Source organism: Chelon labrosus (assembly GCF_963514085.1).
Source record: "Chelon labrosus genome assembly, chromosome: 23".
Lineage (NCBI taxonomy): Eukaryota > Metazoa > Chordata > Actinopteri > Mugiliformes > Mugilidae > Chelon > Chelon labrosus.
In genome coordinates, this window is record NC_140356.1 from 18,995,825 (window position 1) to 19,009,255 (window position 13,431).

General features: G+C 36.9%; 2 protein-coding genes across 2 annotated transcripts; both read right to left on the bottom strand.

Moving 5' to 3' along the window:
* Window positions 1-2,849: 2,849 nt before the first annotated feature.
* Window positions 2,850-6,614, bottom strand: echdc3 (enoyl CoA hydratase domain containing 3). Its single transcript, XM_084573954.1, has 6 exons — window positions 6,325-6,614; window positions 5,116-5,237; window positions 4,924-5,021; window positions 4,586-4,786; window positions 3,810-3,988; window positions 2,850-3,660 (listed from the first exon to the last, which is right to left on the bottom strand). Exons 1-6 carry the CDS (start codon window positions 6,462-6,464, stop codon window positions 3,507-3,509), a joined length of 894 nt encoding a protein of 297 aa, XP_084430080.1. The 5' UTR covers window positions 6,465-6,614; the 3' UTR covers window positions 2,850-3,506.
* Window positions 6,615-6,618: 4 nt separating this feature from the next.
* LOC311508949 (zinc-binding protein A33-like) lies at window positions 6,619-10,896 on the bottom strand. The gene has a single exon (XM_084573953.1). It carries the CDS (start codon window positions 10,391-10,393, stop codon window positions 8,990-8,992), a length of 1,404 nt encoding a protein of 467 aa, XP_084430079.1. The 5' UTR covers window positions 10,394-10,896; the 3' UTR covers window positions 6,619-8,989.
* Between the last annotated feature and the right edge of the window lie 2,535 nt (window positions 10,897-13,431).

The window sequence follows — 13,431 nt, forward strand, 5'->3', positions numbered from 1 at the left end:
TTCACGACAGTCGAACAAAGTTATGCGTGTTCGTGCAAAGTAACGTTACGTTAGCGCATACAGAGGAGGTGGGTCATCGAATTGAAAAGGTAATTAGCACGAGACGTATCGAGTAGCCTGACGTTACCTCGGTAACCTGGCAACCTGGAGTCAGGGGGGGAGGTTGGAGGGGATACACCGTTCTACAGTATTTTGAAAGTGATTGCAGAACCAGTTTTGGCCACAATCCTACATACTGTTCCTTTAACCCTGAGAGCTGACTGGATTGGAAACGTGACTGAGGTTCCTGAACTACACACAAAGGCAGAAATAAAATTAGGAATGTGTATTTTTACCAACTCACAACATCAAGGAACCACCGACGTGTCTGGATCAGAAAGTTGCACTCGAACACAGCACCTGTAGGAGAGGAAATACACCGATCAGCCACAACATTAAAACCACTGGCAGGAGAAGTGAATAACATTTAAACCATCTTGTGACAGTTCAATGTTCTGCTGGGAAACTTCTGGACCTGGCATTCATTGGTGTGGATGTTACTGAGACATGTAGCACCCACCTAGACCAGACCAGACACCCCCGCTGACACGCTGCTGAAGGCAGTAGAATAAAAACGTGTAGCTGACGTCATCATCCAGCCGCCTGCTCCCATGCTGAGCGTCTTTCTGGGTAAATCAGCTTCAGAGACGTCAAGTCGAGAGCTTTTTCCGGATGAGCGAACTCTGGGGAGCAACACATGCCTGCCTCTCGTGATGATTTGTGTAAACAGGGTGACAAATCTGTGGTAAAAGGAGCTCGAAGAGACACTAAGATGCTGCTTTGAACCCCCCCCCCCCCCCACACACACACACACGTCTTCAGCTCAGACGTGTTATTTTAGAATCTCACAGCTGGAAACTGTCAGATAAATATTAGACGGAGAGCTGTGAATAGTTTACGTCTGACGGATCCACCTGGGACCGAGGGGAAGGTTTGGAACGTGGCTGATACTAATGTGTTTTACATTTGCAGCGAGAACATGCTGGCACGTCTGAACCACGAAGCCAAGATTAAAGTTTAAAGGACAAGGAAAAAAAACAGGAGGTGAAAAAATTAAGGCTGCATCTCTGTCTTAAACTAACTGTAAATTAATATATAGACATGTTTTTCCATTTTAAACCGTTCTTCCATTAAAACAAGCTGTTTCAAAACATTTCTCTCTATTTTGATCAGTATTATAACTAATCATTAAACAAAAGAGCTCAGAATGACTGTTATTTAAATCTGAATAAATCAAAAATGTATTTGTTTTCATTTGAGGATGTTTTTAACTCTCAGATTAACACAATTCCGCCACCGTGTGGTCATTCAGTAGAATTACAGCCGCTGGGTAATTTAACCTATTCTGGTCACACCTATTAATTTTAATTTGTAAGACAAATGAATAAAGGTTTCCTATTTAATGTAGCCCATTAAAAACAAAACAAAGTGTTATATTTTATTACTCAATGCACTTTTTAACTGCTGTTAAAAAATTAATCCTTACACCAAGTTCAAGTTGATTAAATCTGAGAATAAAGCTATTTAAAATTACTTTGCAATGTGTTGTTAATACTAATGTCAAAAATATATTTTTAAAAGTGCCCAAATATTTCAATTTACATTCATTTAAGACTAGTTGCAAATAAATGTCTATAAAATGTCAGAAAATTTAAACATAATTCTACACACATTACAGAAATTACAAGTAATAGTACGTGAAATGGTTATAAATTAATATTATATAAAAAATGTAATTAATAAATGCATTTACTCGAGTTGTATTTCCACATCTACCTTTAACTCAGCTAAATTTAACGTTTATAATTTAAATTTATTTTAAGGTTTATTATAGATTAAGCTAGCTTGCTACTATAGACTTTAATTAAACGAACATTAGCTCCATTTGCACCATTAAATTGACATCTTTGAGGTATTTAATGTCAATACTTTTGCCATTTTTACTTTTTGAATGAGAGACTTTTTCCTAAAGAGTATTTAACACGTTGACAAGTGTTGACAAACTCATCGCGGATGCTAAAAACAAACCAAAGCAATTAGCTCATCTGCTGCATAGAATTATTTTTCGATCTATAGTGTTTTAAATTATTAAAATTAAACGGAGGCAGCCAGGAGCGACACACAAAAAACAGCAACCAACGGATTTAAATTTCTATCAACAAGCAGAGAAGAACCATTGGAACTGGCGATACCTAGCTAGCTAGCTAGCTAGCCAAATAACCACCACAGCTTACTTATGTCAAGTAATAAGAGACCGTAAAAACAGGCCGAGGCACTGAACATGTAAGCACAAGCAGTTGGTACCTCAACAACAACATTTAAATTACTTGGACGTCCGTATTGAGCAGCCACCAACCAGCAATAACAACAAAACGCCATGGACTCAAGTTGCCGTTTAGCCTGCGGCAAACGTCAACGGTCGACTATGAGCTAGCTTACGGAGCAGAATAGCAGTTTGGAACTAAAACATGTTTTAAACTTAATCTATGTTCGTGAAACACTTACCCCAGTGTGGACGCTGCTCCACGGCATTGAATAAATATTATTCCGTCCGCTAAATATGAAAACTTTATTCTTTTTTATCTATTATCCAAGCTACAACCTACGCACTTCCGTAAACGAATCTAAGATGGCGGCCGGAAGTGACGTTCCTGTTTTCGCGCCTTGTAGACGTCGGTAAAAGTTAAGGCATTATTAAATTAAAGAAAATGCAAAGTAATAATATGAAACATCGTTATAAATTAGTATATAAATAAATAAAAATTGTTAAAAAAAAAATTAATAAAAGGAACCATACATTCATTTTTCATGATTTATTTATTGGTTATACGTATTATTGGCAATCTTTAGAACATTAACAGGATAGCCAAACAGTGGGAAAAGTGATGCATGGATAAGCATACACACTTTAGTAAGACCTATTAAAACAGTAGTGTGATTTTAAGTTGTTTTTATCGTTTATAAGTCAAAATGAACCCCATATGTGAATGAAATGTGATTTAAAATGCTGCAGGTTTGTAACAAATCTGTTCAGCGTTTACAGTTTGCTCAACAGTGGCTGGAAACAAATTAACCGCAACATTTCTTCTTATTTTTCAATTTACCAGAGGTTAATTCAGAAAATAAACTGGACTTTTCAAACTTCCAACTCCAACGTGTCCCCCGGTTTAATGCATCTAACATAGACACATACAGACATTACGAGAATTCTTTTCTCTTTATCACACTGCAGCTTTTAAGGCACACAGTGGTTTCAGCTATTTGTCTTTAATCTCCACAACATAGAGAAAACCCTCAAGATGAAGTCAACAATTCAAACTTCAATCCTGGTAATTTTACAAATTACATATATACTTTTCACTAGCAGCATTGACTCAGTCACTGGTGCTAATTACTCAACACCAGTGACTGAAAATTACGTGCACCAGCCAAGATAATCACTAGATGGCTGCCTCTCCAACGGTCCATCAGTCGTGAGCTTTCTCTGCTTTGTGGCTCCACACTGGCTTTCGTTTCTCTAAGAAGGCCCGGATCCCTTCCTGTCCGTCTCTCAGAGCCAGGTTGTCAACCATCACCTTGGAGGCGGTGGCGTACGCCGCATCTCGACCTTGAGCCATTTGTCTTTGGAAGAAACATCGAGGGGGAAGAACACCACATATGAAAAGAAATATAAGGAATCCCAAAGAATCCCAAATAATCTTTGCAATGTTGATTTAACATCAACCTTTTTAGTATAAAAGAGCGTCTGCCTGCACTTTGTAAACCCTCACCTTTGGAAGGTGGCCTTGCCGAGGGCTACGACCGGTCGGCTAGCCTGACACACCCTCGTAGCGATGGCCAGTGTCTCCTCTTCCAGCCGTTCCTCCGGCACCACCTTACTGACCAGACCATGCAGCAGAGCATCATGGGCTGAGATGGGAGTTCCTGTGAACAACATCTCCATGGCAACCTGGTAAAAAAAAGACATAAGTCTTTAAGAACCGTGTGTAGTCATTGGGCTCAGTTGGTTAATTCTAGGCAAGATATGTCACAGATGAACAATAAAATAAATTACCAAAAATAACAGGAACAGTACATGTAAAATAACTAGGGCTGCAGTTTCCAGTTCATTTATCGTAGATAAAAATAATGGATCATGTACATAAATAATAAGTTCCCCAAGCACAAATAGTCCAAATTTCAAAGATGTTCAGTTTTCAATGAACATTTTCAGAACCTGGAACAGGAGAATATTTGGTATTTTTTTGATAAAAGACTTAAACAATCAGGATTGTTGCTGATTAAATATTATAAAGACAGAAAAAAGGAACAAACTTAATTTAATTGATCATGTCTAGACTGTTTCCAGCAATAAATCTTGACTACTTCAGAAGTAAATATCAACATTATCTTAAGATTAATTGTACCTAAGCATATTATCTTGAAGCCTAAGAAAATTAGTAATTGTAGATACTAGAGTGTTAATAATTCAACTTTCAAGTTTCTACAGAGACAAACATCACACTTAAAGTAGAAGCCCTTCATAACACATTTTTTTTCCCCATACCTTCCTCGGCACCGCTCTGCCGATGGCCACCGCCGGCGTGGAGCAGAACAGGCCCACGCTGACGCCCGGCGTGGCGAAGGTGGACTTCTCCGTCACCACGGCGACGTCACAGCTGGCAACAAGCTGGCAGCCAGCGGCCGTGGCGACGCCGTTCACCATGGCGATGACCGGAACGGGTATGTCTTGTATCAGCGTCATCACCTGAAGCACCAGAGCCGGTGAGTTACTGATACTGATACAGACTGTGACAGCAGGTAAATAAAAATAGAATCAAAAGTGAAATAAAACATCAATTCTGTTGCTTCTTGACTTTAAAGCGAAGAGGGAAGCAAACTAACCTCTGAACAGGTGTGAAACACCTTGGTGTGATATTCTCGGCCCTGAGCTGACGTCAGCTCCTTCAGGTCATGTCCGGAGGAAAACACTGGACCTTTGGCTGAAAACACACATTACAAGGTTGGACCAGCATCTTACTCTTTTTAATAAAACACACATATGCACCAAAGAATATTAGAAAAAAAAAAACCTACCTGATATTATAATAACTCTGAGTTCATCGCTGTCAACATCAGTTAGGATGTTCTCTCTGAGGGATTCCAGCATGGACAAAGACAGAGCATTCCTCTTCTTGGGGTTGTTCAGTATTATCCTCCTGGAATAAAAGAAGAAGAACAAAGCTGGTGTTTTAATTTCTTTATATAATTCTGCAAGTTGTTATCATTATGATCTGGTGCACAACAACAGCAGAAGAAGGGCAAGTAAGTCACTTTCTACACGTACTAAACAGCAGACTCTGTTTAACATTCACCAGAGGAATATTCTTTTCACATTTAACACAATAAACTTGTTTAACCTGTTCCTGGATCGATCATGTTCCACTTCCTTGTGTCCTTTCAATCCAATGTTCATCTGATGCTTCTTTAGTTATTAATGAAATGAAATACGCCTTTTACAAGAGGTTTTTTAAATGAATGACGTGAAGATAACTTTCTGAAACTTGGCCAAAAAAGAGAGGCATAATTTTAAACATTCGCCATTTTCAATTAACAAAACCCATAAACAATCCAAGAATCTTTAAATAAGTAAAAACTGTAATACCACAATGTAAAAATACTCCATTGAAGTAAAACCTTAATTCATTATCTTGCGTATGAACATGTAAAAGTATTTATTATGCAGGAAAAAAATGATTAATGCATTTTAATAACACCCAGACTGGGGCTAATTTGAAAAACTGCTTTTAATAATTTAATTCACTCACTGCAAATGCATGAAACACTCACACGTGGCTTCTATGTAATTATTTTTAAGACATAAGACTTTTATTTAATCCCACGTGTGGGAAATTTCCTTGTTAATAATAACTTTTTGATATAATACGAAGCGGAATGAAATGAAAATAATAAAGTTATTAAAAAATTGTAGCTGAGTACAGTACTAGAGTAGCTTGCTCAGTTTAACATATTTCATAGATTTATTGTCATGCAGTTAATGTGCGACTAGTTTTCCATACGGACCCGAGAAAAGTTAATTTTATTCCAAACACGTGCTTTTCACAGGGTTAATATGTATGCCGAATTAACCATAAGACGCTACCATATACATTAAATGACTATATTTATCAGTGTTACCTGCTATTGTCCTAAAAGTCTTTATTATCTCTATAAATGTGCCTTTTCTACACGAGGCTTCGTGCGAATGTCAGTTACTGAGAAGGCGGACGTGTTTGAACTCTGCACCTTATTCCGTTGTTTTGTTGTTTCACTGTCAGCGGCTCCGCTTCGGTCTGAGAGTAAAAACGAGTCCCGGACAGAAGAGTTGTTCTCCTGCTGAGCTGAAATACACCTGGAACACCTCTGCAGAGGAAACTACGAGCCATGTTGTGGTTTGCTTATCCTCAGCGCTTCACCTTTCCAACTGTCACTTCCGGGTATGGTGACGTGAACGACACGTAGCGTAACGTAAAGTAAGCGTAAGAGACGTAAGAAAAATACAACAGAAACAATTAACTTCAAATATGAGCAAAATCATCATCAACCGTTTTTTATTCAGGGAGAAATTGACTGAGCATCAAGCTCTTTTACAGCAATGCCCTGAGTTACAAAAACATACAACAACAATAATCAAAATAACAAAACAAGAACAATAAAAGATAAAAAGGGGCAAAATAATAATAATAATAATAATGGTAAAAGTATAAAGTAATAAAATAATTAAAAATGAAATAATAATAATTATAATAAACAGAAAGAAAAGAAGAATATGTATGTATAAATAATAATAATAATAATAATAATATAAAAGGTCTAAATATTAGTCAAAACAAGAACATTGTACAACAGCCATATCATCAATCATACCCTTGAATTGGTCTAGAGACACAAACCTATCTAATTTTAATAATTCTTGCAATTTGTTCCATTTATTAGATGCAAACAATGTAAAAGATAATTTACCAAATTCAGATTTAATTTGAGGAGTTTGAAGAGATATAAATCCCTGTGAACGTGTATTGTGGCAGATTGATTTTATGTTAAGAAGAGAAGTTAGGTAAAAAGGTAACTTTCCTATTAATGCCTTATAAACAAAAAGGAGGCAGTGCCTTTCCCTTCTATCATGGAGGGAAGACCATCCAACATTTTGGTACAGATTACAGTGATGAGTTCTAAAACCATCTCCAGTTATAAAACGTAGTGAACTGTGGTAAACAGCATCCAGTGATTTCAGAATGGAAGGAGCTGCATGCATATACACAATGTCACCATAGTCTAGGACTGACATTATAGTTGCTTGAATAATGGTCATTCTGTTTTCTAAAGAGAAGCAAGATCTAATCCTGTAAAGTGCACCTAATTTAATTTTTACCTTTTTTGTGAGATCAAGCACGTGTTCTAAATGATAGTCTGTTATCAAGCCAAATACCCAGATATTTGTATTGAGAAACTTGCTCAATTTGTGTCCCATTTAAGGAACAGATATTATAGGCATCAAGGTCACACTTTCTTGATCTAGTAAAGATCATACACTTAGTATTAGCTTCATTCAGAACCAGTTTAAGATCTTTCAAGGATTTCTGCACACAGTCAAATGCACATTGAAGATATGACACTGCTTGCTCTACAGATGGTGCATAGGCATAAAGGATTGTGTCATCTGCATATAAATGTACTTTACAGTTTTCTATTGAAGCACAGATGTCATTTATATACAACGTAAACAGCAGTGGCCCCAAAATTGAGCCCTGTGGAACACCATTATTTAGTCTCAATGGCTCTGAGGTTGATCCTGTCACATCTACCCACTGAGTTCTATTAGAGAGGTAGTCTTGAAACCATTTAAAGGAAACTTCATCTAGACCCAAAGAATAAATTAAAATGAAATAAAATAAAATAAATGTACATCTAAAATCACATCATTTTGTACATACAGTATTATTCATTATATTTTACTCTTATTATTACCTTATTTTGAAATATGTTCAAAATACTTTATACTAATAAAATTACTAATTACATTGAATAAACATGATTTTTACCATTTTTATACAGAATGTAAATGAATAATATTTTGGGGATTAAGTACAGACCACATAATTCAAATATGTCTTCTGTGGAGAAATTTGTGGAATTACTGGGAAACTTTCAAACACGAGAAATAAGATTTTGTTACTTCCAGCAACAAAACATTTTTTACACAAACCCAACTCTGCTTTTATCAATGTTACACATAAAGCAAATTATTAACTAAATCTCAATGAACCAATATATGTAGGTCAGAGTCCAGGGTTTTCATTAGTTTACATTATATAATAACATAAATAATGAAAAAACATTACTAATGAACAAATAACTGTTTCTTTAATTACATACTCAGAATAATACTACAACTTACTTCCATTTCTAATTTTATAATCAATTTTATTTCCCTTACCATGATTTGGTTCAAATTATTTAATCTCTTCAAAATAAGTAAATAAATTCATTTTAATTCACACCGTAATAACAACAGGAAGAAGAATTATATAAGTCTTACAAATGCTCTGACACTAAAAGCTGTTAATGTTGATAAATGACCTGATAAAAACCACACAGAGTCTTAATCCTTAAAAAGGTAAACACATAAAAACATGTATTAAGTCAATATGCAGTTATTACACATTTTAAAAGAGTACAATATTTGCACAGTAGAATTTGTAAATGCTTAATTCAACTTTTAGTGTTCAACACCAGAATATTTTAAGTAATAAAAGAAATAGAGATTTAAAAGATAGATAGATTTTTACAGCAGAACATTTAGCAGCTAACTCACATTCAACAGTAACAGTACAAGCTAAAGCCTTTCACCTTAAAACATTAAAGTGTTCAGAGTCTCCACTGAGCATCTCTTTATACATCAGCTCATCATCTAATATGGCTCTACTGTTACAGAGACCTGCAGAGGTACGATCTTTATCGGGTCCTTTATCGGGTCGTCATCCCAGGTATCGATGTATGGAAACAGTCTGTCGGTGAAGGTGTGTGTGAAGGTGTGTATGTGTTCGTCTGTGTCAGAATCAGAGAACGTCAGTCGTCCTCCGTCCTGGTCCAGCTTCACTCTGATCTTCTTTGGGTTCTTCACCACCGTCACGTCAGATCCTGTGTCAGACGGTGAAAGGGATTTGTATTCACCTTTTTCGAACATCAGCCTCCACTGACCGTCCGATATGACTCCTTTCCTCGAGTCTGACTCTGTTGCCACGCCCAGGACGAAGGCCTTGTTGTCTCCAACCTCCACCTCCCAGCTGTGGCAGCCTGAGTCAAAACCCTCAGAGCCCACGACTCCAAAGAAGCGGCCCACCCTCTCTGGGTTGTCAGGAAGCTGCTGCTTCATCTCTACCTTCCTCAGACTGGTCAGATCGTCAGACAGGACGAGTACTGCATGAGCAGTGTTTGGATCCAGAATCACAGGACTGTAAGACACCATCTCCTTCATCTTGGTCCAGATGTTGAAGCTCAGGTTGCCCAGATGTTTGGCCACGTCTATCAGCGCTCCTGAGGGCAGCTCTGGATCTTCAGGCAGAGGTTGCTGCTGGACTCTTTCCTCTGCAGCCTTGTAGTTCTGCAGGAACGAGGCGTCTGCAGCTCTCAGCTCCTTCTCTGTGGCTTTGATTGTGCTGGAAAGAGCAGTAATCTCTCTGGTCAGAGCCTCAATCTTCTCCTTCATCATCTGACTCTTCTGCTCCTCCTCCTCCTTCAGTGCAGCCATCCTGGCCTCCTCTTCCTCATCTAGAAACTGATGAAGCTTCCTGAACTCCTCCCTGATCTTATACACCGTACTTTCTGCCTGATCTTTAATGTGCTCTGCTGTTTGATGACAGTCTCCCTTCACTTGATGAATGAGCCTCAGTTTAGTTTTTAAAGGTTTTAAAGAATCCTTAAGTTCTTTCTTACGTTCCTCAGCTGCTTCTTCAGTAGCTTTGACTCTGTGGTTGCTGTGGGTTTCTGAATCTCTGCAGACACTGCACACCAGCTGCTGGTCGTCCAGACAGAAGAAGCTGAGTTTCTCAGAGTGCACACTGCAGACTGGAACAGACTCTGAGGCTTCCTCCTTAAAAAAGGCCTCACATCGTCTCTTCAGCTCAAAGACAACAGGAGGTAGTTCCTTTGAGGATCTTCTCTTACAAATTGGACACTCACGCGTTTCTCTTTCTGTCCATTGTTTCTTCAGACATTCTTTACAGAAGCTGTGGTTGCACGAGAGGAGGACTGGATCTTTAAAAATGTTTTCACAGAGAGTACAGCAGAGATCTTCCTCTTGTTCGGTAGCCATGTTTACGTCCTCTCTGAACTCAGATACTTTCACTTCAGTTTTTTCTTCTTAATCTCTTATTTCTACCATCAACAGCAGCTACAGTACTTTACCACCAGCAGCATTCCCACCAGTATTTCCTGCAGTAACGTTTGAGTCCTTCTTCAAAGAAAAGTCAGAAAATTCATTCTAAAAGTTGAGACTGTCGTCTTCGTCTTGTCGAGTCTCTGCTCTCACTGGAAGAACAGGTTTGCATCTTTTCAGGGGTGGAGCTTGTCTCAGGTGTTTTTATTGCGCACTTCATAAAAGACTTCCTGTCACCAGGCAACTGTGTCTGACTCAGAGATTTCATCCAATATTCAAAGTATAAGTGACACACATCTTTTGTAAATTAAGACTAAAATAATTCAGATTTGTCATCAGCTTTTTCTCTTGGGAGCAACGTGTATACAAATATGTTATACTAAATACTTCACAATCTTTATTTTGGAACACTGCATTCTGTCAGTTTTTGTGACAGTACATACCATTTACCATTTTCAGTTAACAAATAAACAATACAAGAATCTTTAAATAAGTAAAAACTACAACCACAATGTAAAAATGCTCCATTGAAGTAAAATCTTAATTTATTATCTTGAGTACGAATATGTAAAAGTAGCTACTTAATATCCAGAAAAAAAAAAAAAAAGATCAATTCATATGATTAACATTCAGACTGGGGTTTATTTGAAAAACTAAATTTGATAATTAAATTCACTTACTGTAAATGCATCAAACACTCACTGGTGGCTTCTATGACATGTAATTATTTTTAATAACTTTTTGATATCATATAAAGCGGAATGAAATGAAAATAATACAGTACTTGAATAACTTGTTCAGTTTAACATATTTCTCATAGATTTATTGTCATAGTTAATATGCGACTAGTTTTTTTATACTGACCCGAGAAAAGTTCATTTTATTCCAAACACGTGCTTTTCACAGGGTTAATATGTATGCCGAATTAACCATAAAACGCTATCATATACATTAAATGACAATATATTTATCACTGTTACCTGCTGCTGTCATAAAAGTCTTTATTTTCTCTATAAATATACCTTTTCTATACGAGGCTTCGTGCGAATGTCAGTTAGTGAGAAGGCGGACGTGTTTGAACTCTGCACCTTATTCCGTTGTTTTGTTGTTTCACTGTCAGCGGCTCCGCTTCGGTCTGAGAGTAAAAACGAGTCCCGGACAGAAGAGTTGTTCTCCTGCTGAGCTGAAATACACCTGTAACACCTCTGCAGAGGAAACTACGAGCCATGTTGTGGTTTGTTTATCCTCAGCGCTTCACCAGAGCCCATCTACGGAGAGACTTGCCACTCTCTATTAAGTCCCATTGTAACGAATTTTGGATGCAGTTCCACCAGATTTCCACTGGGGGCGATCGCCATGAGTGCAACATGAATGGGAGTCTATGGAGCTAAACGGCTAAATGTGTCTCTTTCACCCGATTGTCGTTGAGAATTCTCAGATTTGATTGTAGGTTTTGCAAGTTCAACATGGGTTATAGGTCAAAAGTTGAATGAACGAGAACTTATGTCCTTTCGTTTTTCTTACAGGTTGAGTTGTTGTTGCCCATAACACGCTAGCATTGTGCTAATGAACGCTAATTGGTCAGTGAAGGACTGATTACGACCAGAGATACCACTTGACGGCATCGTGGCATCCGAAGCGGGACCAGAATGTTAAGGCGGACTTTTTCGCCCAAGTTTTTTTTTTGCAATGTAACTACTTTTTTTTTTGGTTGCTGGCACTTTTATCTGCCTATGGTTATGTATGTACTGTGATATTTATTTACCTGTGTCAGCTGTGTTGTCCATGCCTCGAGAGAAAAGAAAGTGCAGAGCGCGAAAGCACCAAAGCAGTGACTGAAGGATTGCCGTAAAGCAGTATCTCTGGTCGTACGATGTGTATGACGTCATTGACATTTGAAAATACTTTTTAAAGCAAATAAGTGACTCTAAAAAATCTAACACCCAGCAATGTGTAATTTCTTTGCATCTCCTTTCAAATACAATATTCAAATTACTGCACAAAAAATTATATCCTGAGAAAAGTGGATTTTGAGGGGTACTGCTCCATAGACCTCCATTTATTCTGCACTCGTCCTGAGAGCGCCCTCATATGGAACCAGAGTGGAACTGCAACCAGTTCAGAAGCCGGAAGTTCACTGAGAGTGGAAGTTCTCCCCTTATTAGACGTTCTCTGGCTTCACCTTTCAACAGTCACTTCCGGGTATGGTGACGTCTACGACACGTAGCGCAACGTAAAGTAAACGTAAGAGACGTAAGAAAAATACAACAAAAAACCTTTAACTTGAAATATGAGCAAAATGACGGTAATAAAGGTAATAAATATAAGTAAAATAAAATAAATTAAAATGAAATAAAATAAAATAATTTATAAACAATATAAATTAAGTATTTTTTATAAAATAAAATAAATCTACATCTAAAATCACATCATTTTGTACATACAATATTATTCATTATATTTTATTCTTATTATTACCTTATTTTGAAATATGTGCAAAATACTTTATACTGATAAAATTACTAATGACACTGAATAAGCATGACTTTTACAATTTTTATACAGAATGTAAATTAATAATATTTTGGGGATTAAGTACAGACCATATAAAGTGGTTTAATTCAAATATGTCTTCTGTGGAGAAATTTGTGAAATTACTGGGAAACTCTCAAACACGAGAAATAAGATTTTAATTTTTTTTTTTTTAAGATGATTTTAATTTTAAGATTTTTAACATTTTTTGCACAAATCCAACTCTACTTTTATCAATGTGACACATAAAGCACATTATTAATTAAATCTCAGTGAACCAATATATCTAGGTCAGAGTCCAGGGTTTTCATTAGTTTACATTAAATAATTACATAATTCATGAAAAAACAATAATGAACAAATAACTGTTGCTTTAATTACACTCACAGAATACTACTACAACTTACTTCCATTTCTAATTTTATAATCAATTTTATTTCCCT

Bases quoted from the DNA above. Each gene is read 5' to 3' on its own strand.
- echdc3 (XM_084573954.1), bottom strand. From the start codon at position 6,464: ATGGCTCGTAGTTTCCTCTGCAGAGGTGTTCCAGGTGTATTTCAGCTC. The intron at 5,238-6,324 runs GTGCAGAGTTCA...CTTTTATTCCAG, and splicing joins CAACAAAACAACGGAATAAG to GAGGATAATACTGAACAACC. The intron at 4,787-4,923 runs GTTAGTTTGCTT...CTGGTGCTTCAG, and splicing joins TGTTTCACACCTGTTCAGAG to GTGATGACGCTGATACAAGA.
- LOC311508949 (XM_084573953.1), bottom strand. From the start codon at position 10,393: ATGGCTACCGAACAAGAGGAAGATCTCTGCTGTACTCTCTGTGAAAAC.